The sequence below is a fragment of the Magallana gigas genome, chromosome 3 (genome assembly GCF_963853765.1).
Source record: "Magallana gigas chromosome 3, xbMagGiga1.1, whole genome shotgun sequence".
In the NCBI taxonomy this organism is placed as follows: domain Eukaryota; kingdom Metazoa; phylum Mollusca; class Bivalvia; order Ostreida; family Ostreidae; genus Magallana; species Magallana gigas.
In genome coordinates this window covers 59,535,133-59,562,202 of record NC_088855.1, presented here as the reverse complement: position 1 = coordinate 59,562,202, position 27,070 = coordinate 59,535,133, and the positions used below count along the sequence as shown (strand labels likewise).

At 34.2% G+C, this 27,070-nt stretch overlaps 1 protein-coding gene and 1 long non-coding RNA gene across 2 annotated transcripts; both read left to right on the top strand.

Moving 5' to 3' along the window:
* Positions 1-3,956: 3,956 nt before the first annotated feature.
* LOC136274181 (uncharacterized) lies at positions 3,957-5,765 on the top strand. Its single transcript, XR_010712500.1, has 3 exons — positions 3,957-4,330; positions 4,731-4,830; positions 5,227-5,765. It is a non-coding gene; the product is annotated as an uncharacterized lncRNA (long non-coding RNA).
* Positions 5,766-20,050: 14,285 nt separating this feature from the next.
* On the top strand, positions 20,051-26,294 carry LOC105337922 (multiple epidermal growth factor-like domains protein 10). The gene is made up of 6 exons (XM_034483602.2): positions 20,051-20,308; positions 20,542-20,600; positions 21,770-21,913; positions 22,579-22,705; positions 22,835-22,866; positions 23,053-26,294. The coding sequence occupies exons 1-6, from the start codon at positions 20,220-20,222 to the stop codon at positions 23,481-23,483; spliced, it is 882 nt and encodes a 293-aa protein (XP_034339493.2). The 5' UTR covers positions 20,051-20,219; the 3' UTR covers positions 23,484-26,294.
* The last annotated feature ends 776 nt before the right edge of the window (positions 26,295-27,070 follow it).

Below are 27,070 nucleotides of genomic sequence, written 5' to 3'. Positions count from 1 at the left end.
CTATATGTATACATGTAAATATCTTCAAATGTGGCAAATAAGGCGATTAAGAACCTTACTAAGTAATTAATTGAATTTGAAAAGAAAAACTGATGTCTGATCTTGTTTAATGCATATGATGAAATCATTAATCTTAGGTACTCGGGCACGTGTATACATGTGTATACATTCTTTGTCCAGGTGACCTCCTCTGTGATTTTCCTGTATATTATCATGGAGTGAAATTTCAATGAACTTTAATTCAAGACATTTTGTATAAAACTTCAAATTCACATTCCTTTATTTGTTATCAAATTGCTATAATATCTTTATCACATTTTGTCGTTCAAAACATTAATCCCAAAACATATGTTTACGTAAGGCGTAATTGCTTAATCGTTGTAAATTATTTCTTAACTTTGTGGACTTGATATAATTGACTCACTCAATTTGAAGTTTTACTCCGTGTCATCTGTCACTCATGCTTATAGTGCTAATTACTATTGTTTACTATTCTTATTTATATCATTTGTTCATTATTATCATCAGTGAAGAATTAGGCTTCGGATTGTTCGGGTGTAGTTTTTGGATTTCCAGAATTCACCCTACCGACCTAAAGTTCAAATAAAGTGCTTTTTACCATCTAAAGCATTTTAGTTTTATTGTCGCCGGATATATAGAAACACCATATTTTCCCCGGTGATAGTTTGGTGGAGATATCCTAAGGGTAATTCACCCGGGGCTGCTGCATAAACTTTGTAGCAGTTAGATTCCGTGTACCAACAACAGCGAGTTTCCCCAAGATTATTACATTCAACGTGTCAGAAATGCAATCCAAGAGCAGTGGATTTCCCCGCTCATTTCGACCATCAAACCAGCGTCGTTGCTTTTCGAGTTTCTGGACATCCCCAGGACTTGCACGACTACACTCCAGACCTGGATCCTGTCCAGCATGCTACAGGTGCGGAAATACGTTCACCCGCGGACACCTGTACTCGTGTCCAGCTACACGTTCGGAGTGTTTCGTGTGTGGATTACTTGGCCATTTTGCTAAAATGTGCTTCTACGCAACCATTCCTTGCCATTCTCATCCGCGGAAAACTTACCCGGTGGCGACCAACGACAAAGGTTCGTTCAAAAATGGTTCGGCCAAGGATGGAAGGACCTGCAATCGGACAGTATCGTCTGTAGGATCGACTGATACCCAAGCAGGATCAAAACTCGACCCTACTGTAGGAATTTCTGAGAAAAAGCCTCAAGAAGTTTGTGTTGCAATTGCTGATATTTCGCAATGTAGAATGCACCTTGCACAAACCAAGACCTTAAGCAAACGACGCCGGGACGCGAAAAGAATTAAAGATTATTACAACCGACTGGAACTTGTGAAACAGCTGCCGTTCCAGCACTTGAGTCCAGAAGACATTCAAAAATTATTTAAGCCTGTTGTAATTAAAGACCACATGACAACGTTGAGAAATCAAAATAAAATGCTAAAGAATGTCGTTAGCAATCTAAGCACCGACTGCTACGATTTAGAACAGTGTCTTAAAGACCTAAAGCAAAGACAGACCATCGCTAACCAGAAGATAGCAGTCTTAAACGACATCATCAACTCTCAAGAATACGACATTGCGGCCTTAAGGAAAAACTCAAGTTCAAGAAACCGAATTCACAACACTCCCGCGCCCAGACCAAGGACACCAAAAAATAATCAACGACAATTTTACCAGTCCGTCTACTTCGGTCAAAGGCCGCGTGCACCCAGCAATCCTCATCGGTGAGCTTTGAGACGAGGACGTCTCATTTTCCGGAGCGAGAGGGAATTATCATGGAGTGAAATTTCAATGAACTTTAATTCAAGATATTTTGTATAAAACTTCAAATTCACATTCCTTTATTTGTTATCAAATTGCTATAATATCTTTATCACATTTTGTCTTTCAAAACATTAATCCCAAAACATATGTTTACGTAAGGCGTAATTGCTTAATCGTTGTAAATTAACTCTTAACTTTGTGGACTTGATATAATTGACTCACTCAATTTGAAGTTTTACTCCGTGTCATCTGTCACTCATGCTTATAGTGCTAATTACTATTGTTTACTATTCTTATTTATATCATTTGTTCATTATTATCATCAGTGAAGAATTAGGCTTCGGATTGTTCGGGTGTAGTTTTTGGATTTCCAGAATTCACCCTACCGACCTAAAGTTCAAATAAAGTGCTTTTTACCATCTAAAGCATTTTAGTTTTATTGTCGCCGGATATATAGAAACACCATATTTTCCCCGGTGATAATATTCTGTGTGGATTGCAGGGTTTTTTCTGTCAGGAGTGAACAAAAGACTGTTACATAACATATACACAGTACGAAGCGTGAGTTTATAACTGGAGCCAAGCGGGAATTTTTTTTCGATTTGTGTATACCTGAGTTAGTAAAACTGATAAGTAAATTATAATTATTTAGTAAAATAAATTAATATACCTATTTTGTAAGACTCCTTCTTAAATCATTTAGTTATCATTTGAATGAACCTTGATGTACAGTAACTAATTAAGCAAACAAATTAAGGTAAAGTCGTTTTAAATTTTTACAAATCGTACCAAACATTCGTACAACCTGAAGTTTAGAGCTTATTCATTTCTTTTTTAATACCACGCCAACACATGTACACAGGATTTTTTTTTTAAAATTCTACAGTTGATAATAACAAGTAAAACCCACTTGGAGTTTGAGTCTAATATAATAATTGTTTAATTATTTACATGCATTTCAGACTTTACTACATGTATGACTGTATCATGATTCACTGGCGTCGGAAGCAAATTGAAAGTGGGGAGGGGGGGGGGCTAGACTAATCCTCAGAAATATTAAGGAAAACCCCTAAAAAACCCTAATTCCCAAAATCATGAAAATCCTAATCCGTGGTGGGGGGGGGGGGGGGGGGGATATACCTATACTTTATACTTCCGAAAATAAATTTCCCTATCCAATTTTTTTCCCCCAAAATCAGGAAATTCGGGGGGGGGGGGGGGGGGCTAGTATGCCTATTACTCCAACTTCTCAATCTTTCAAGGTAAATTTAGGAACAATTACATTTCCGGCGAGAAAAAGTGGGGGAGGGGTGGGGGGGCTATATGCCTATTGGTTAAGTCTAACTTTGCACTAAGCCCCCAGCCCCCCCCCCCCCCCCCCCGGTTCGACGCCTATGTGATTCGTGCATTTCTATACTTTGTATTTACTTTCTGTACTGTAAACACAGATATTGATACATGTTTATGAAACATGCACATGTTTCTGTTATAAGATATAATAAGCATTATTTATAGTTTTACTGAAGTTATACGTTATATTACAAAATCAGTTTAAAATCCAGCACTAGCCATGTGGTGCACCTGATTTTAATCCCATTTTTAAAATTTGATTATACATTCGTATACATTTGATGTAGAAAGTATACCAAATAATCAAAATTAAATTTTGTTTATATATCAGTCCGACGTGTACGTCTTACTTCCCGGCTTGTTTAACGCGTTTGTATTTTAATTTCATAAGTATTCTTAACGTACTGTTCATCGCATGACCAATCAGTGCACATGTGTAACTGTAAAATAATTGCCATCAATTCATCGTAGTTGTAAATTCACCGTACGGGTGAACGCTGTTAACCGGACCCCGTTAATTGATCGGCATCTAATTATATTTGTGATTTCTGTGTGTTCATGCAGAACCTGCTCTGTGATGAACATTATATTTTCACACCTCTATATTTTGAATAAGAATATGACCGTGCTTAGAATCGCGGTGAAAATTGGACAAGTCAAGACTAACTTGTCAGTAAACTATATATGGCTCTATCATATATATTCAGTTTCGCAAAATCATTAGTACATGTAAATAAAATATAGTTAAAGACAAAATCTGATACATATGTCTCATTAAAACTTGTTTAATTTCATTAAACATTTGTAAACAAACGGTCGGCCATTTTTTTTTTTGGTTAATCACGTGTTACAAATACAACTGTAACAAACACACGCCAATACTTTGTCGTATTTAACCAGGAAATACTGACTCCGACAGTTCTTATTTAAAATAAATATACATGTAAAAAGTATACTATTCGGTAAAAAATGATAATTTTGATTAAACATTATTCATTTTAAACTATCCCAAGATGCACTTTTCCAAGATTTAGCGGGTTCTGATTGGTCAGTATTGGCGCACTTTATGATTCCGAGCGAAGGTTAAAATGGACAAGAAGGTGCTGTTGTAAAATGGAGAATTGAGAAGCATTAATAGCCTCTACAACAAGGAGATAATGCAGGAACGAAGAACTCATGTCAAGGTAACTTAATTCACAATATAGATACTCCCAATAACATTTTCAACGCTCTAATTTATCTCTCATTTGTAAACGAGATCTCGCGCCATCAAATCAAGATGGCGTCATTTTTTCAAACTTGGTTCGGCGTTTTAATTTTTATTACCGTATCTCTTTTAAATATACGTTTTGACCAAGTACGCGCGTTAACCATTAACCAACTTTATATGCATGATAATCAAGATTATCCAGGGTATACACATATATAATTATATAAACGTCCCTAATATATGAATGCTTGGTTGGTAAACAAGACGAACAATGAATCTTTCGCACATTATACAATTTACAAACTCTAAATGTACCGAATTTTTTTTATTTATTAAATCCGGAAAATGAAATCTTTCACGTTTTTCCTTTTCAGCATTGACAGCATACAAAGTCAATGTTTCCAGTGATTAGTTGAATCCTCTGTTCGGTGATTCGGGTGAATGTTTTGACCAGCTGGACGATGTGAACGCAAGGTATTGCTGATTATTTTCACCATTAACTTATACATGTGTTGGATGTTTATAATTTACTGTAATTTTGGGGAAATCCAGGTCTAAATTCTTGAAAAGGAGATTGATGGGGGGGAGGGGGGGGGGGTGAAACACACTTATTGTTGATAAGTTTTTCCATTGTTCAACAAACAATAATTGAATCAAAATGAAAATAACATAGCTTCAAACATAAAATGAAACATTTTAGACCAGATACTACTGTAGTCATTATATGACATAGTTTAAACAGCAACTGGCAACTGCATAGTAGCTTCTGTATTCAGAATTTTATTCAGAATGCTTTTATTACATGTTAGGCTGAATGACTTATGTTTATTGTTTAAAAATCTAAATGAAACTTTATTATTCATGTTTAAGATAAATAGAACAGACATAAAGTACAGCCCAGTTAAAGGAACAAGTTCATCGCAAGAAGAAGAATTTTAATGCTACCACTGTCCAGAACTACTAAGTCTGCTGTAGCCATGATGTGATCATATGAGTGCTTCACCGGTCTGGACAATGCTCGAAAGTCCCCCAAAAAGGCCTATTTCCATAAACTACGACTCGGGTTACATCAACAACAGCCAAGGACACTCCTTATTGATTCGAATGGACACATCTCTACGACCCGACTAAACCTCTGAAGAACAAGACTTTTTAACTGTAAAGTATTCTCATTTCAAAAAACCTATAAACTATAAAAGTACTTTTTTTATATGATCAAATACCAGTATATTACAATGTCTGTCTGTAAGCCAAAATCTTAGAAAATCACATGGTTTTGACTTATTAAATGATTGATTAGACCTTGCAGATATTAACTTTCATTTTCTTAAATAATTTGTTATATTTGCAAATATTGCATAAAATATTAGACTCCATGTAACATATATCCTCAACCTCCAAGTTGATAAGTGTTAACTACTTTTTTTTCCATTTTCTTTGTTTAAACATTTATTGATAACTTAGGTTTTATTTGCAGCAATATATGAAAAATTAAGAAACCAATCTTAAATGTAAAAACACTGCATTAGGAGATGGATGCATGGGTCATAGAAATACACCAAACAATATTCAATTATGTGGTATATGAAATTACATAAATGTAATATAATCAGAATTATCTTGTGTACGATCTGTTACATTGTTGGAACTCTCTTATGTAAGAAGTTGAATAAAGTTAGTTTATCCGGTTATGCAACATGGCTGCATGAGTTATTACATGGTGTCAGAAAATCCGCGTCCATCAGTCAGGAACAATGTCACACAGCGGTATCAAAACTTTACCAGAATTTATTATAGCTGAATCTAACTCTGGAGCGAAAGAATGGGAGGCTTACAAGCGCGACTTTCTTGTGCATTTAGATGCTCTGGGACTGGACGACAAACCCGGTAAGAGGAAAGTAGGATTATTACTAGCTAACATGGGCCGGGAAGCTGTGAAAATCTACGATTCGTTCACATGGGCTCCACAAATAGAAGAGGACAGAGACAACAACATCGAGGCACAACCGGGAGAGAATAAACATGATCTACAGACAGTATTCAAGAAGTTCGATCGTCACTTTGGGGTCCATAACTATCGAAACATTAAAAGGCAAGAATTCTTGAAAACCAGGAGAGGCAAAAATACAATAATGGATTACATATCCGAGCTGAAACGTAAAGCTGAATTTTGTGAGTACGGAGAGCAGAAAGAAGGGTTGATATGTGACATGATAATTAACGGTGTCAATGATATGAAATGTTCAGAGAAGTTAATGGAAATTCCCGCTGGCGAATTAACCCTGGATAGGGTCATTCAAACCTGTCGTCAAGTCGAATTGACCAACGTGCATTTGAAAAATTTGGACGCTGAAAACCCATCAGTAAATTTTGCGAACACAAAACATAACACAAGCTACGAGAAACCAAGGACATTCGGACAACCAGTGCAGCGAGGGCAAAGAGGAGGAAGCAGATACCAAGGTACGCATCCGTATTGTGCAAATTGCAGCAAACATCACATTAAAGGACATTGTCCAGCATTTAACAAGCATTGTGATGCCTGTGGGCAGAAAGGACACTTTAAGCATTCAAACCTATGTCAAAGTCGTTCAGCACCACCAAGAGGTCATCAGAGAAGTCGGAGAAATTTCAGAGGAAGAGGACACCCTCCGCGGCGCTCGCGAGTATATTATGCCGAAGACAATACACCTCATAGCAACTCTGAGCTAGAAGAGATGTTTAATCAGTGCACAGTACAAGATGTGTGGACCGCGAGTACAGATACTAATTTAGAGTCAACCGGTGATTGGAAAGTTACATTTGACATTGGCAACAAGAAATTAACTTTGGACATTGATAGCGGTGCACAGTGCAACATATTATCCAAAACAAGTGCCGAGAAATTTTCGTCCGTTGCTCCGATCACTGATAGTAACGTTATTATCAATGGCGTAAGTTAAAGCATTTGGACAGATAAGCTTACCATGCAAATACAAGGACACAGAAAGACTATTTAGTTTCCAAGTGATTGACAATCCTCGACCCTTACAGTTACTTGGTAGGAAAGACAGCATTCTATTTGGCCTGATTGCAAGAGTTAACAGTGTCAATGTCAGTACCGCTACTGAGCAATTAAGGAAAGACTATGCAGATGTCATTGGACAGGACATTGGATGCCTTCCTGGCGAATACGAAATAAAAATCGACAAAACAGTGGCACCCGTAATTCACGCACCAAGAGCTATTCCAGTAGCTATTCGTGATCAAGTAAAACTTGAGCTTGACAACTTAGTTCGTTGTGGCATCATATCTCCAGTAACAGAACCAACTCCATGGGTCAACAGTATGGTATGTGTGCGGAAGAAAAATGGCCGCGTGCGAATTTGCATAGATCCATCAGATCTCAACAAGGCAATTATGCGTGAACATTATCCAATGAACAGTATTGAAGATATTGTGACAAGATTGCACGGAAGCAAGTATTTTTCAACCTTGGATGCTAACATGGGCTACTATCAGATCAAATTGTCTAAGACCAGTTCTATGTTAACAACATTTAACACACCCTTTGGAAGATACCGATACCTACGTATTCCAATGGGGTTGAAATGTTCCGGTGAAGTTTTTCAGAGGGAGATGGTGACTCATTTTGGCAGCATGGAAGGAGTAGAAATCGTAATAGATGACATATTAGTTCACGGAAAGACCTTGGAAGAGCACACTGACCGACTCAAAAAGGTATTGGAAAAAGCCCGAACCATCGGATTGAAGTTAAACTCAGCCAAGTGTGAACTTGTGAAACCGGAAGTTGACTATGTTGGCCATCGTCTCACAGGAGAAGGCTTGAAACCATCAGCAGGCAGAGTAAAAGAAATTCTTGAGATGAAGGACCCAGAAGACAGAGGGGAACTTGAGACAGTACTTGGTATGTTAGCTTACCTTGCCAAGTTTATTCCAAGACTAAGTGAACTCACAGCTCCGCTACGGAAAATGAAAACAAGTGAAACTTGGAACTGGGACGTTGAATCGAAACAAGCATTCACTAATGTCAAGAAAGCACTAACCTCTACAGATGTCTTGAAGTATTTTGACGTCACTCGACCAGTGACTGTTACCGTTGATGCATCAATGAAAGGCTTAGGAGCAGCGATTTTGCAGGAAAATGGAGTTGTGGCCTATGCATCTCGAGCTCTAACCTCAGCAGAACAGAGATACGCGCAAATCGAGAAAGAGATGTTGGCGGTAGTCTTCGGATGTGAACGTTTCCACAAACTGCTGTATGGGAAGTCTAATGTGACAATAGAAACTGACCATAAACCACTGGAAGCCATCATGAAAAAACCCATTCATACAGCACCAATGAGGATACAAAAAATGATGTTAAGATTACAGCCTTATGAGTTCAATCTCATCTACATTAAAGGCAAAGAAATTGGATTGGCAGACTGTCTGAGCCGACTACCATTAGAGAACAGTGACGAAAGGCTGATAGATGATGAAATGATGGTCATGGTAGCTGAAACCTTATCGTATACAAACCATGAAACACTAGTCGAATTTACGAAGAAAGATCAACAACTACAAATTCTGAAACAAGTTATTTGCCAAGGATGGCCAGAGAGGAAATGTGATGTACCACTTGAGGTCATGCCATTTTGGGACTTTCGTGATGAACTATCTACTTACAATGGACTCATCTATCGTGGGGAGCGTACAGTCATACCGTCAGAACTAAGAACAGTAACATTGAAGACAATCCACAGTTCTCACCAAGGGATCCTTAAGAGCAAACAGAAAGCTAGAGAATTAGTGTTCTGGCCAGGAATGAACAAACAGATTGAAGATGTTGTCAGCAGATGCAGTGCATGTTTAACACATAGAAACAAACCACAAAGGGAACCAATGATGATTCATCCTATACCTTCACTTCCGTGGAGCAAAGTTGGAACCGATTTATTTGAGCTTGATAATCGTCATTTCCTCATCCTAGTTGATTACTACTCAAACTTCATTGAAGTAGCAGAGTTAGAAAGGGACACCAGAGCGAAAACTGTCATAACAAAGATCAAGGAGTGTATTGCTCGTTATGGTATAATGGACATATTAGTGAGTGACAATGGGCCACAGTTTGCATGCCAAGAATTCAAAGAGTTTACAAGAGCATTTGGGATCGACCATGTCACATCATCACCATTACATCCACAATCAAATGGACTTGCAGAAAGATCAGTACAAACAATCAAGAACATCTTAAAGAAATGCACAGAGTCTGGAGATGATATGTACTTAGGGCTACTTGATCTACGCAACACCCCCAGGGATAACGAAATCGGATCACCAATGCAACGTCTTATGTCCAGGCGAGCTAAGACACTGATACCCATCAGTGACACATTGCGAAAGCCGTGCATTATAGAACCAAACCTAGTATCTACTCGTCTTATGGAATACAAACAGAAGCAAAAATTCTATTATGACCAAAGTGCAAAACCAAGACCACAGTGTGAACTTGGAGATTCCATACGCATTCAAACACCTGATGGTTGGAAACCAGCAACCTACGTGTCAGCCTCTGTACATCCACGTTCTCATATTGTTGAAGCTGGCAGTCAGGGAAGAACGTACCGCAGGAACAACTGTAAACTGATGAAGACAAGGGAAGACCCGCATGTGATCCAACCCAAACATGAAGGATTTGCGTCGCCCACTCTTGAAGTTCCGATCCTGAGAAATCCATCGGCAAACCATTTACCACCAGCAAAGCCTAAACCAGCATTACCAGAGGAGAAGCCAAAGGTTGAGCAGAAGTCCGAGCCAGGACAAGCACAAGATACACAGCGAAGATGTACACGTTCCGGACGAGCCGTCACAAAGCCAAAGTACTTATCCGACTATTCCGTGTGATTATCTATTATGTGAAAGGGCATAATAATCCCTAGTCAGTTAAAACTCATTTGTTATGTTAGTTAATTACGTTTAGTTGATGTTACACTAGTCAGTGTATTTCTAGTCATTCTGAAATTTGTCCAGCCTAATTTAGAGTAAGAACAATATTGAACATTGGATCTGATAATATTTATTTGTACAACTCATTTGATTTAACTTAACTATGTATTTCATTCTAATCTCCAATTAACACAATTATAAGCTAAATATAAATCAGAGTGTTGAATTTCATAAAAGGGAGGATGTAATATAATCAGAATTATCTTGTGTACGATCTGTTACATTGTTGGAACTCTCTTATGTAAGAAGTTGAATAAAGTTAGTTTATCCGGTTATGCAACATGGCTGCATGAGTTATTACAATAAAGACAACATATACCCCATGTATTACAATTTTTATATAACAAAATTACTTGGATGGAAAGTTGTTTCCATGTAGGTTTTATTTTAATCTGTGTTATGTAACTAATATTGGAATTAGCTTTTATATCATAAGTAAAATGCTGGTATTGATGAGAATTGTAAGGTGAATGATCTGTGTGATACTTTGTATTTTATACATTCATGCTACAAAAAGCAAGTACATGTACATGTAGTAATACTTGTCATATATAAACAATGTATATTTTACTTCATGTCTTGGATTTAAAAATATTAATGTAGGTAAAGTAGTGAAATGTAGGAAGGTAAACCGTGTGTAAAGAAGAATATTCATCAGGAATGAAGTGTGTTGCAATCAGCATAATTAATTAAATGTGTACATCATATTTTTGCACATGATTTGACAGACTGCTCCATTGTTAGCTTTTTATTGGCCAACAAGCTTTTCATATCTCCCTCTGGGTCATCTATTAAATACTGACAGGCTTATGATATTAAAATCTTATCAGTTGGTACATCATAGGTGGAAATGAAAAGTTCACTTTGGACTTAATGGATTATCAAAAAAATGATATCAAATCCTGTTCTATTGTAAAACATTAGATTATGTAACTAACAAAGAAAAGGTTTATCCCAACTCGTACGTGGGTCACTTTGACCTCATTTTGGAATTTATTGACATATTCAAATCAAATCTGGGTCATACCTCTATAGTCAACTACTATCTTGTAGTGTTTTTGTTTTGTTTTTTTTGAAGATGGATACTTTAGACTTTTCAAAAATATTTTATGGTGTACATATTCATTGTAGTTCAAAACAAATTGAGACAAGTGTATCATGTTCATGTAACAGTGAAGTTTTCTTTGTTTATTCATGTACGTGCAGTTATTTTGTAAAATGCATTCATATTTTTAAAAAAGTAAGATCTTTGTTGCATTTTTAAAGGGAGATTTGATAGGCATTTAATCGAGATGAAAAAAAAATACAAATGTAAAGATTTCTATGGGAGTTTTTTTTCTTGTGCAATTTTATCATTTTTTAAATAAAAGTCCCTAATAAGGGAATTACCATATGGATGTTTCTCCATAATTGTATCTTGGCTGTATTTTATTTATTATTGGAAACAATTTCAGATTTTTGAACAAAATAAATTTGGAACTGTTTGAAATTGTTTTGTTTTTACATAAAGTAGAAACCTTGCTCAGCTTTTGTGAGAGCAAAAATATAAAAAGTTTCAGTAAGTTTCAGTTGCGGAAACCCTTTGTAAACAATATGTTTCCCAATTGTATATGGAGGTTGAAACTATGCAGAAACTTCAAGTTTCAGTAAGTTTCTGTCGCGGAAACCATTTGTATACAATATGTATCCCAAACGTATATGGAGATTGAAACTATGCAGAAACTTCAAGTTTCAGTAAGTTTCCGTTGCGGAAACCATTTGGATTCATGGACAGCCTTAGTTTCAGCATTGCGGAAACTTAATGAAACTTGAAGTTTCCGTGCTGAAACCTGTCGGAAACTTAAAGTAATCTTAAGTTTCCGCAGAGTTTCCAAAGGGTTTCCGCAGCGCTGAAACCAGATATTTCATCCAGTGCTGGCGTTTCATAGATCATGTGGGTGACGGAGTTAGGTTCAAAACTTACGATAGCAAGTGTGATAAACGTCGTATTCAGAGGGCTTATTTGAATAATGATAAAATTATTTTTGTTAATAATTTTATAAATTCTAACGTTTCAGTTTATATTTAGTGATTGCAAATGATAAAAACCGCAAAAAAAAAAAAAAAAAATGCAGAGAAACGTGGAATGTTTTCTGCTTATGGTGAAGGTACTCGGGAATAATATCTTGTCGTGATTTTAAGGGATTTATTAAATAATAAAGATTCATCTTTAGAATTTTTGAAAAGTTTAAATATTAACAAATTTAGCCCATCTTGAAGTTAACATTGAAGTCTATGGAAAAAAAAGTATTTTTGAATATATATTTATTGTACAAATAATTTTCTCACAAATCTCTTTGTGAAAAATTACAAAAGCTTTATTTTCTTTCACAGTGCTGAACAAATCATTATTTGCCGTACATATTTTTAATAATTGATTTTTTTTTAAATTTTTGCAAGGGGCAGACAACTCTTTAAAAAATTAAGTGAAAAAAAGTTCATTTAATCGACTGCAAACATATTTCCGAGTTTGGTTTATGTCGGCCTCATAATAATTCTAAAATAGATATTCAATATAGTTCATATTAATCAAAGTTGTTAAATTCACCTCAGTTATGGATGGACTACCTTAAATGTGACGTCACTCCACGTGAAACTTATGCGGTGTCTGTAAACAAAGGTGTAGGATTAAAACATATTTATAATTTTATGCGTGTTCCTATACACAAACGTGTAAGATTAACAATGAGTGTTATTTATCTGTTTTTTTAAAGCTATACACGCTATAATTTGCGTCAATTTTGAATAAAGGGGAAAATGTATGTGTTTGATTACTGATAAAAGTTACCTTATGCTGTTAGTTATAATGCTCAATTCGATCAGGTAACAAATATATCAAATATTAAACAATATAAAATATTTATTTTCCTGCCAGGAAAGTAATGCCTCCTCGTGAATATTAATCTATCACGTGATATCGACAGCTAAATTTAGCCAACATACCAAAACTTGTAAAGGGTCAACATCTTCATAATTGTGATAGTTTCACAAAGGAAAGGATATTTTCAGTAAAGCATAAATTTGTCCGATATACGAGTACAAACAAAAGAAAAAAATCTGTGAGTAGATATAAATACTGCCTTTAAAAAAATGACGTAGACCTGTGTTTTTCCCCTATGTGCTATTTATAGATCCTATAAGTGTTAATGCAGAGGTAAGGGTATCGTGAATGACAAACGTATTTTACTCATTATACATGTATGTATTTCAAATTAACAACTGTTAAGCATATTAAAAATCAAGTTGGATATTTAATTAGGCAAACAATAACGACTACCTAGTTCTCCGCTGACATGCGCAATGAGGTCGGTTTGCTCTTCCTTTATCAATATTCATAAAAAGGTATATTTTCCTGGCAGGAAAATAAACAATTAAAAATCTATATCTTTGTAACGAGATGGAATTTACCATTGTAATTTACTGATTAAGGATAACTTTTATAAGTAGACAAACACATGCGTTTTCACTGTCATTCAAAATTGACGTACATTTTAGCGTGTATAGCTTTAAAAGATTCATTTGATGAATTACCCCCTCCTCCGACTTCCGATCTGTCGTTGTTTGATACTCTGTACTCTCAAGTATTTTTTATTTAATCATCTAAAATTATCAAACATACAATACATGGTGAAACACAAGGATCATTGATATTAGGCTAGTAACTGTAAGGTCTCTGGTTCTAAACGCCGCGGTAGGCACTAAATGTTGGTGTGGTCTACGGCCTTCCAAATCTCTGTCTTAATATTGAAAAAAAAAATCAGCAATGCAGAAAATTGCCTCCGGATATGACGTTGGTTGGTAACTTCGGGCTATCCAACACTTTTGTAGACAATCTTATTAAGCTCACGTGTAAGAGTAAATTGACAGCATCGCGTTTTTTAAAGTATGGGAGATGGTGTTTGCTAAAAACCCTGACAATCTAAGATATGTATGGAGGGTAATCGTGTTCAAGAATCCACACATGTAAACTTGTAAATCCGAAAATGCAATCGTGTTGATGTATGGGCTGAGTATGAATTGGTGTAATTCTGATTGTGTAACATATAAAACTCGGGCAAAAACATGTAAAAGATTTGACCCAGTTTCTTTGCATGATGCACATTTTGCAACTTTATTGTTTACATTAGTTGATTAAACCTTCAACCATGCACACTTTCAATCCATAGTTTCTGCATTTGTAACCTCAGGCTCGGTAATAGCACATCTAACATGATACAAATTGACAAATGAAAGTCTACAAGTTTGTCGATTTTTGACATGACCTTATGTGGCAATTGCCGTGCTGCAGGAAAAGGCATGCCGTAATCGCCGGTGTAATGAAGAATAATGACCCCCGTAGAATAATGACCGGGGGTCATTTTTCTACGTAGAATAATGACCCCCCTAGCTGAAGAATAATTGGATTTTTCTGAAGAAAAAAGACCCAGGGGTTATTTTTCTTCATGTTAAACATGAAGAAAAATGACCCCCATAAAAAATGACCCCCCCCCCGTAAACATGAATAGAAATTGGTTACCCCGTATCCAAGAAATGACTTTGAAATTACTTAATTTTTCACTCTGTTTAACTGATTTTGAAGTTATAAACACCGAACTTGTAAATAAATCGCTGTATATAGTTTTTCATATTCGTAGCAAGCACACGCAAAACACTCTAACGTTATTGTTAACAGTTACGTTACTTTTCTCGTCGACATACGGCGGGAAATGACGCAAATAAAGAAAAATTCATACACAATGAGGATATTGTGTGATAAGTAACGAACAATAATCATTAAAGAATAATTGTTGTAATGATATAATAATGATAATAATGAAGCAATATTCATTGGTGAATGAATTGTCAATCGAAGAATGATACATGTATATATCTTTATGGAAAAAGACTAAGGGGCAGGTAACGTAGGAATATGAATACTTCTTATTTACATTTCTTGGGGAAAGTGATTTTTTAAAAAATCATTCTGCGTTAGTTTTGTTTTCTTCTACGTAATACATGAACATCAATATTCTAAACATTTGTTGTAATGTTGTTTTGTGATCATGAATAGACTTTATTCTTTTGGAGCAAATTTGTGAAGAGCACTTGACTATAGTAAATCTAAATAGATGATAAACACTGATCGATTATAATAAGAAAAGATTGTTTCTAAAAGCGTTGATAAGAGGTTAGGACCCATGTTAGGGGTTTATATCCCGCTTGATTTTGATCACACGATCTTTATTGTATCCAAAGTTACCAATGCTCATACAAACTATTGAAGCATTAATCATCTTGATATCAACTAAACTAAAGTATGCCGAGGATAAAGTAAAATATATTTTCTGTACGAGTACTCTCAGTACTTTGACGATTTTTCCTTATTGGCCGTTAACCTCTACTGGCGTAATGGCTGCTGTCAGTGCCTACAAATTTCAGCTTGGTTATAATGCCTAACAGTGGAGTAAACTTTTCAAAATTTTGGTTTCATCATTAATTCTGGGTGATGAACTTGTATACCCAGCAGTTTGTACTGTGGAAATCCTCAATGCAAGTATAATTCATGAACAATATGAAAATATAGAAGATGCGACGGCGAAGCGCGAAGATGCGAAGACGAAAGTGCTAAGTTGCGAAGGCGAAGAAGTGATACTACTATTGCTTCTTCGCCTTTGCAACTTCGCACTCTCGCCTTCGAAACTTTGCGCTTTCGCCTTTTTAGCTCACCGAGACGAAGTCAATGGGAGCATATGCTATACCCCCGGCGTCGGCGTCCGGAGCTGGTTAAAGTTTTAGTTGCAGCTCCTGTTTCTAAGCTATTACTTGTCCTTTCTTCACCAAAATTACATGCATGATGCATCTGGACCTACTGAATCTGGTTCCTATAACTTTCAGATGCTGGAGGAGGTTTAGTTTTTGGGAGCAGGTTAAAGTTTTTTTGTTGTATGTGCCCTTTAATAGCAATATCTAAGTTACTGCTGGTCCGTACTTCACCAAACTTGCATGGATGGTGTGTCTTATGATACTGATGCACCTGACAGGCTTGAATGCTGAATCAGAGCCATAGGTTTATGATTCTTGATGAGGTTAATTTTTTGGAACAGGTCACATGTTTTATAGATGATAGCTTGCATAGTTGATTTAACTATATTATAAATGAAACGTAGAGGTTTCTTTAGATGCAGAGCCTGATCTCCGCTAAAAAGGATGCTAGCGAAATCTCCTACCTCACTCAAACCTGCTTGATAGATAGATGTGGTTGTTGTTAAATGATGTAACATGATTCCTATGATATAGTATTGTATGATTTGAAACACTTTTGTTTAATAGGATGCAATATTAATACCACATGTTATATTGTAAAACGTTATATGATACGATAAAATATTGTATCAATTTTTTTTTATATTTTATGATATGATATTGTATCGTGATATTGTTATGTATAGTATTAATTTTTATGATACAATATTATAAAAAAGCGTATCATACGATATTGTATGATATGATATTGGTTTATATGATATATTATCATATCACACGAAATTGTATTTTATGACATTTTAATATATTTTATTGTATCATATGATACAATGTGTATAATATCATTGCATTATATAATATTTTACTTTATCCCATGATATTGTATCATTTGATATGATACAATGTTCTATCAAATTATATTGTATTATATAATACAATATCATATTATGTATCAAATATGATACAGTATCATACAATACAATATCATACTATAATATTTATATTCACTTTCTTTCCCTCAATTAAATTGCATTGGTTAATTTGAGTGATATTTACGCACAGCACAGAGGACCCAATCACCGAATTTGGTGCGTATGAATACATTTAGTATTCCTTTAGTTTTTCTCGAAGAACAGGAACTGACTCTTCTCGCGACTTCAAACCGGATAAGGACCTTTTATTATACTTACGCTGATAAATATTTCATTGATGTAAATATATGTTGACAGTTAAATGAATTCAATTGATTAATTTCTTAGTTTACCAAGAGCAAATTCATTAAATTACAAAAATAAAATTGTGTTATTAGAATTTTAAAAGCTGTGCACTATTTTTGTCAGCATATTTCGGCTGTTCCAGAGGCAATTCCGTTAATTTCGCATAACTCGTTGAATAAGACAGAGCTTTTTAAAAACAAATCATATTTGCGGGAAGGAAATACATGTTTAAAAAACGTAAATATAAGCATTGATTCATTATTTTTTTATAACTGCAACGATGAGTGCTAGCGCGCGTTATACTATTTGTATGCACACACCGTTGCAGTTATGAGACCACATCTTTCAAAAAATAATGATTCAATGCTTAATTATACAATATAATATCATATGTTTCAATGTTATGATGTATTATTGCAATATGATATTGATTCATATAATACTATATTGTATTATGTTTTATGATATTCTATTATTTGATCAAATACAATTATAATGTATAACACAATACAATGTCATATCATACGTTACAATATCATATCTCACAATTTTTTACGGTATTTTATGGTTTTACATGATATATATTGTAGGTATGATAGGATGCAATTTTAATTAAATTTAATTCAACTTAGGTCGAAGTGGCCCTATCGGAACACCATAGATATATGTAAATGTAATTGTTAAGATGATAACCATACCCCGATGCAATACCTCAATATCTTGTTATAACGGAAGGATTGTTATTTTCCAAGATTTACCCCTTCTTTCACTTTAAGTTTATTTGAATATGAATTATAATTTTTGTTACTTTCGGTAAACTGCAGCAGTAAAAATTAAAATTGTGTAAAGACTATTTCACAAATAATAAAAAAATATACTGAAAAACTTTAATCTACAAGGGGGTCATTATTCTACAGGGGTCACTTTTCTTCATGTGGAGTGTGCTCATTTTTATGAAAATGACAGTTATTCTTCAGGGAAAGGGGTCATTTTTCTACGTAGAATAATGACCGGGGGGTCATTTTTCTGCGTAAAATAATGACCGGGGGGTCATTATTCTACGTAGAAAAATGACCCCCGGTCATTATTCTACGGGGGTCATTATTCTTCATTACACCGGAATGGACAAAAAAAACCACATTATATTCAGCTAAACTGTTGCAATAAGCTTGCAATGAACGACACCTTTCCTATCGAAAATTTTGGTATTATTTTTAGAAAAAAAAATTGAGGTATGATTGAAACTGGACCAAACAGGAAGAGGTTCATGTATAACAAGCATTCTGAGAGTATTGAATAAGCAATGCACGTCCCCTACCGGTTTGTAGAAATTTGTGAAAACAATGCACTGTTATGCAGAATAGTATTTCTTAACGTCTCCTGTCTCCCGAATCAACAGACCAACCCGATAACAAACCCGATTGTAATAATACCGAAAAACCTAACTGCAATAATGTAGCCCTCTCCTGTTTTTTTAGTTTTTTTTGTTTTTGTGAGAGGGCTACAACTCCGTAATGGTGCAAGTGCGGGAGTGATTCACTCCCGCAACGATTTTGTCTCAAATAGGTTATAAATGACAATAACATTTGCAATTCTTACCTTATAGTCCATCTATCGGATATTTTTCGTGTATGTCAACAACGAAAGTTGAATTTGTCCGCCATGTTTACTTACCTTGACCGGTTTTATTTTGGGATAGCCAATGAGAATTCAGGAGCGGATGTTGAACTGAATATAGGAATTCCCCTATTTTAAACATAATTAACGCGGTAAATATGAATTTTCCATTATATACCATTTCCTTAAATGATGTTTTAGTGATATAACGAGGTAAGATCGATTATTTACACTGACATTCACGTTATCAAGCCCATCAAAACTCCAAGCGTACATCCCATAAAATCACGCGAGAACTGTCATGGCTGCTGAAAAAGACGACTGGTAAACATGCTGATGTATTTTATCTGGTTTTGATTTATATACGGTTAATTTGTTCAACCTGAATTAAAAAATCATTTTATCTAAAGGAAGTCAGATATAAAATCGATCTTTACAGACCGAAGTCAGCCGCATTAAAAAATTAATTTTGCACCATTACGGAGATCCTTTGGAATTGTAGCCCTCTCAAGTAAACATCAGATATAAAAAATCGGAGAGGGCTACATTATTGCAGCTACGAAAAACCCTGTCGATTAAATTTACAATACAATGCTTGACACTAATTTACAGAACTTATTTTTTTGTTAGAAACAATTCAAGGAATGGTCCAAGTAATGCACGATATTATACCAGAGTCAAGCTAGCCAGCACTAACTCCAACGCACTAACAAAAATTTCATAAAATATTATCGGCTATTTTTCAAGCGTTTTCCGATCCCGATGTTAAACAACTGAAATTAACAGATCGCCCTGCGCCCAAACTTTTGCTCATTAGGTGAGCCCGGATTCCTCGGGGAACGGGTGTACCCTAGAGGATTCCGGCGCCAAATCAGTTTAGATCTCTACATAACAGAAATAATTTGTTTACTTAAGGTCTACTCAGCGCACTGGCGCCAGGAATCCGAATATGAATTTAATTTGGTTAAACCATTTATTTAAATGTATATTGTTTATTCAAGAGATGTGCGTGTGAGTAATTAGAATTTTTGTCGGCCTAGGAACGATGTTAAATACTAGAGCTTAGCACGTTCATTACCTCGTAAATCTCCTTCCTGTTAAACTCGTTGTTTGGTTTAACTTTGAGTTCTGAAACTTCCTTATTTTCTTCATTTGCTTTCCAGAGTATGACCCCTGAATTCGTATCCTGTCACCATGCTTTTATTTTTGACCTTTACTTTCTTCTTGTAACTATATTAAGGATAGTTTTTCATAATAACAATGTTTGACACAAGCAGCAGGTCCTTATGGAGTATGACGATTGTGGTCACTGAAATACTTTCAACACTGTCTGCAAAAGAATGTAACGGGTAAGTTTCAATTGATTATCATGTAATATTAATGAAATGAAGAATAATAAAGACTAGTCTAGCCCATTACATTTTGTAGAAAAACAATAAAAAACAATTTTATTGAGACAATAGTTATATATTAATCAATGTTATAATTTACTTTATTAAAAGTAAATCAACCTTTGCTGTTACCTCAAATGCATAAACGTTTGATCTTGTTGTAAAAAAGAGATACATCTTTAAAATTTAAGGAAAAATACTACTTGCTGCTATAACGAATACTTCGACACAAGCACTGGAAAATGTTTAAGTATGTTTTAGACTATCTATCTATCTATCTATCTATCTATCTATCTATCTATCTATCTATCTATCTATCTATCTATCTATCTATCTATCTATCTATCTATCTATCTATCTATCTATCTATCTATCTATCTATCTATCTATCTATCTATCTATCTATCTATCTATCTATCTATCTTCGCTTTATTCATGTTAAATAACATATTCAACTATAACAATTTAATTGGAGGCAGAACTGTAAAACTTCCCTATGTTATATAATTCGCATACAAGTTCTCTGGGTGAAAGAAATAAGGAAATATTAACTAAATTAGATGTGATTATACGATATACCAATTAATATTATGTACCAGGAAGTATGTGAAGCAACACTTAGGCAAATCTTAATAACAGTTTGTTGCAACACGATTAAAAAAATCAGGTGTATAATGTAAATGCAATAATCTGTAAATTCAATACTAATCTTGAATATTATATCAAATTATCAAACAGTCGTACATCAAGTTTGGTCTTGACGTTCACTGTACAATCACAGAATTTTAATAATTGCGTTCTTCAGTAATTGTTACTGATACAGTGATTGTTTATAGTTTTACAAAGTATATAGATTCTGTATGTACTTACTGTAATGAACCACAACATTAGGGACGTTGAAGAAGCATATATGTTTCTTAATGTGATCCGACTTGTTAAATAAAAAATAAAGCTAGAGTTTACTCTCAAACATATCATTACAGCAGCTGTATGTTACCTAAAAGAGATGACAATGTATCAAAAAAAAATTAAAAAACACAAACACCAAAAAAAAACCAACCCAAAATAACAAATACCCTATCAAGTTGCAGTATTTTGTGATCAATCTCTAAAGTAATACTCGACTATAAAGAATAAAGATGTTAATGAATACATTTGAAATGATAGTTTTCTTCAAAACACTCTTGGCAATGTGGTTGACTGTTCAGGTCCACTTAAGATTGTTAACACATAAAGATTATTAGAGCCCAGTCGCCTCTTGTTTCAGATACTTTGATGAAAAGCCGACATAACAGCTACTTTTACTTATACGTATAGGTTATGCCATTGACTTTGCTTTTACATTAGTAACTCTTACACTACAACACGTTTTATATTCATGACGGTAATTACTCTATCATCTTACACCGTATGTTTAAGTTTGCAGACATGGAAGTATGGGATTGAACTGTGAAACACCCTGTATGTCAGGATTCTATGGTTATCTCTGTTTAACGCCATGTGAGTGTGTAGCTCACCTGTGTGACAAAGAGACTGGGTGTCAGCCACGACAAAATAAGACATGTAAGTTGCTTTTAAAAACAGTTCAAAAAACCAAAATTAAAAGTACAATTTTTATTTTCTTACATAAAAAAATAATACGTACGCTTGATGAACCGTATGAAATAATTATATAATTATAACATTAGTCAAATTCGTGTTAATATGTAAGTTTACTATTTGCGGTTGACAAATGCGACATATATGATTTAATATTATCTTTGAGTAAGTTAACAAAGTTACAAAATGTGTATGACAGAATACCAGATTTATTCAAATCGGTTCGTTATTGTCATTTTCAAAGTGATAAGCATAGCTCAGCGCTTTATTGGCGTTAGACTTCTACTTCCGGTGTATCGAATAACCGGCCCCTATGAGCAGAAATATACATCATTAAAACTGGTTAGGGGACCAGTCTCAGGGGTTTATTCATATAACTGCAAGGGCTTTTGTGAATCGTACGGGCTATCGTGAATTTAATGTACGGGGCTTACATACATCATTGCAGGGGATGTCACGCAGTGATGAGGAAACATGGTACGAATACAGAAGTTGAAATGTTGTATACAATACATATATCTGTTATATACATACAGAAGCTAGGTTAACGCTTGTCAGTACTATCAGTTCATCGATATGTCTTCTACAAGCAAATAGATTAAACTACCAATATTTATCCAACTTTTCAGCAAACGACGTCAGTGATAATGCCACGAAAAATCACGACTGGATAGCAGCTAGCCTCAGTATCATGATGTTAATTGTAGTCAGCATTATTTGTGCAATAGTTTTGTACTTCCGTCGGAAAATAAAGCGGTAATAACGATCAGTTTACACCTTCAAATGACTTATTACCTTTCATATCTTGATGAAAATATTTGATTGTAAATGCATTGTTTTTTGTTATAATATTGCAAACTAATGCATATTTTCTGATTTGTTTAGATATTTGAAACGTTCGGTGAATCTCTGCTTAGGTAATCAGTTTATATTTCAATATTACGTTTTACTATTGTCATACTACCATTGTACTTATATATCAATTCCATTGTTGTATCTAAACATGTTTTTGGGTGATTTTTCTTACTTTAGAAGTTCGAGTTATTAATGTATAGGGAAATAAAATTAAAATCTATGCACATATTTTGTTTTATTACATTTAGGTAAAGAGGCAACAACATCTCAAGAATTTACAATTATTCAACCACAAGATTGCGTTCCGATAGAAATTGTTGACAACGAGAATGATTTATCTCCACATTACGATGACATTCGTTACTCGCAATGTATTCGTAGTAGTAGGTTCAATTCTGGTGACTCACCACTGTGTGGCAATAAAACGGTAGGAAATCTTGTTGAAGCTAAACGTCCACATTTAACGGGGTTCCATAACGCTGATAACAAAGTTGAAGATTACAGTCGCCTGTTATTGAGGAAGAATACGAATACGTGCTTTTTAGTGAAAACAGCTGTAACAGAGGATGAAGGCTATGCTTTCTTACAAAAGAATTACAAAAAAGCAACTGCAGAATCGTCCATTCAAGGACGTCAGTCCCTGTCCAGAATATCAACCATTCACGAAAATGACTCCTAGGGATAAAAAATTAAACACAATTTTCTTTGAATATTTCTAAAGCAAAAATTGAAATGTTAACCCGGTTAAAAACAAAGCAATGCATCATAATTAAATAAAATGAGAGACACTTTGTATTTGAAGATTTGTGAGATGTACGAAATAGACATTTTCACTCTTTTTTTAAGATTCTATGATAGACAAAGTTATTGACCCTAAGTTGTTCAATGAAATTCAAATTGATGATGATAGTACTTTTTTAAAAATCCTTTTTGATACTGTTTATCAATAATATATATGTGTGTTTTTGAAAATGACTGAAAAAACAATCACATATATATACTTTAAAAATAAATCAATAAGCCCCCCCCCCAAAAAAAAAAAAAAAAAAACCCGGAGAAATGTATGTTGCAAAAACGTGATTGATTGAATGTCAAATTCAATGATACCCCTATTGCATCTTATACGCGTGTCTCTTCTTGTTCGCACACGTGGAGGAATACTAGTATATTAAATGAGAGTTCTTCTGACAAAGCCATTGCAATATTGTTTTGTCTCTAGCAACATATGAGAAGTTGTCGACGTACTAAGTTTTAGTCAGTTATTAGTGTTTTGATGTTTTGATTCTGGAGGAATCTCTTACTGTGAACAGTACAATGAACATGTTAGAAAACAAAATTTTTGATTTTATTTTTCACTTGTTGCGAATTTTGTTTTTGTTTTTTATAAAAGAGTGAGTATGTACAGACAATCAACACTTTTAACTCACTTGCCAAGCTATGGTACAAAAAACCCATCAATTATTAAAAAAATCGTTGCCACTATCGCCTGCCGTTTAAAATTCTCAACTGTTCATGTCACAAAAAATGTAATCGAATAAGTAAATAGTTGACCATCACCGTATTTGTTGAAGTTTGTTGAGCGCTAGCTCTAAATGTTTTTTTGATGTGTTTTTCAAAACAACTCAAATGGATAAATCTCTGCAGTTAGCTGCTTATAAAAAATACAAACAATGGCCAGGAAAAAAAATAGGTGCACATGTGCCAAGGAACCTTCAAGGTTAGTTGGAGTGGTCCAAGCAGAGCACGGTTTACGATAGGTTTGTTTCCTTTCAAAATAGTCGTTTATTTACTTAATTTAACCTTTTAAAATGATGTCATAACAATAAAACAGCCATTCTAAGTTCATATTGTTCATCACAGATCGATTGAGTTTCGCACAACAGTTTGATTGATTTTTAAAAATAAAATGCCTTGTTATTTTTTATTCCTAATAACCAATCACTGTAATGGTCAAAAAAGTGAAATTTAGGAACATAATTAAATAAACACCTGTCTGGGGCTTTGCAAATTTTTACTTGTCCTTTACATTCTTTAAATCTATACATAACTATAATTACCCTAATAACGTAACCTTATTACTTTATATTTAAGCATTGAATCATTATTTTTTGAAAGATATAGTCTCATAACTGCAGCGGTGTGTGCATACAAATTGAGAAACGCGCGGTAGCCCACCTCTGCCCGAATAAAAAACTGTCTTATGTTAAAAGCATAAAGTGTTTTGTTATTTTTTAATTTTTATAACGTGTATTTAAAAACATTATTTTTGTAAACTAACATGCCTAGAAATGAAAGTTTGAGTGTGTGTTCTCCACTTATTTGAATGGCACTAGATTACATTTGTTGTAAATCTTCCTTATTTTTCATGTTCAGTATTCATCTCATGGGAATCATCCAAATAATTCACACCATAAGGAAAATTACGCGATGACCCAAAATGATATGTCATAGTTCAGGAAACCCCTTGTATTCGTTACTAGTATTGTTATACTTTCATGTTAAATACTAAAATCTGATTGGTTAAGACGCAGTTAATAATATTTACTATTACCCTCAGCGTTAGCAACGCACTTGGCAACGGGTAACATTAAAAAATGTTACATGCGCGAAAATTATGCGCGTACGGTTAGCTGTAGAATTCACGTTATTCCTATATAAAAGCAGTAAAATTTTCTTAAATTTTTTTAAAAAGACATTCAGTATAACCATATAAATAGTGCCTGTTTGGGAGGATAACAGTTGAAATTGACACCCCTCGAAAACCATTGTCAACCTCCGCTTCGCGTCGGTTGACAATGGTTTTCTCGGGGTGTCAATTTCAACTGTTACACTCCCAAACAGGCACTATTTATATAATGTGTCCGTCAAAAATTAATATGAAATGGATTTGCAAGAGAACTATAACTGAGAACTTAAAATATGCATGTACAAGTTATACCAAAATATATTTTTCTACATGTAGCATATTATAAATACAATATCAGAAAACGTTTGTAAAATAAAAATTACAAATGAAAGCATTGGTTGAAATGTGCAGGATTATGAATTAAAAGTGAGAAAAAAATGTTGATTATAGATTATTATGGCTGTACGAACATATGGCATACGCGGCAAAGGCATTCAGTAAGTTGAATTTGTTATGTTGTTTGTAATTAATTTTATATGGTTTATAAGTGGTCTGTAAATTTTGCATTGGGCAAGATCACTATTTACTGACACGTATAAACTAAATTAGGTAAAAAAAACCTTTGCAACGATTGTGTCTTAGCGATGGCATATAATAAATATAATAATGAGAATCAATTTTTATAACAAAATTAAAAGTTTCAATGTGGGTACCAAAACAAAATACTTGTAGTCTCTTCGCCCACTGAAGCCATACAAATATAAAGAAGTCATAAGTCTCGATGAATTAGTAATATATGTTGTTGATTATCCATTTTATTTCATTCAACTATATGCATATACAAAAGTAATGTGTTTATTTATGTATTGTCAATTAGAGAAGTTAATTATTAGGTATTAGAAAAATTAGGAGTTAATGCACTTGCATTACTGTTTAAATTTTTAAGATCATAAAGAGTCTTTCATATCACAAGTATCAACTTCATGTTTGGGATACTTTTTTTCTCCCTAACAGAAAAGTTATAAGGAAGAAATATGAGAAATCAGGGAGACTGTCATTAATTGATACAGCATAACCTACAGGAATTATGTTATGCAAAGATTCAACCTTTATTAAAATTTTCAAAAGCAAGTTAATAAAAAATAATGCAACTTCTAAAAGTTTTAAAAACTTATACTATCTAATAATTTAAATTTATTACATGTATTCATACAGTTTATAAATGAAATGTTTTGTAATTGTGTTAGCTAAATGACAAATAAAACCATCTTCTGTACTTCTGTGTATTTTGGAGGTATTAGTCCAACCCTATGACCCAATTACAACCGTTGTTGTATAGGATCACTTTAATTTCTAAGATGACTGTAGAAGATGGTTTTTATGATTATTTTAGCATTAAGTTGGCAAAGTTATTAACTAAATACAAATTACCAACTTATTGTAATATCAACACTAAAAGTAATACACATCGGTTGTAATTTTCATTGCACAGTAGGCATGTTGCATCACCGTTATTTTTTTAACCCATCACAAATAAGACAATTGCAAATTATTAATCACAACGTTAACAGTGGTTAACTGGGGCTGTGAAACGTCTTTTGAATGAAATTTTTATCTTTTTAATATATTTGGGGTTAATT

Bases quoted from the DNA above. Each gene is read 5' to 3' on its own strand.
- LOC105337922 (XM_034483602.2), top strand. From the start codon at position 20,220: ATGTTTGACACAAGCAGCAGGTCCTTATGGAGTATGACGATTGTGGTC. The intron at 21,914-22,578 runs GTAAGTTGCTTT...CCAACTTTTCAG, and splicing joins GCCACGACAAAATAAGACAT to CAAACGACGTCAGTGATAAT. The intron at 22,706-22,834 runs GTAATAACGATC...TGATTTGTTTAG, and splicing joins TTCCGTCGGAAAATAAAGCG to ATATTTGAAACGTTCGGTGA.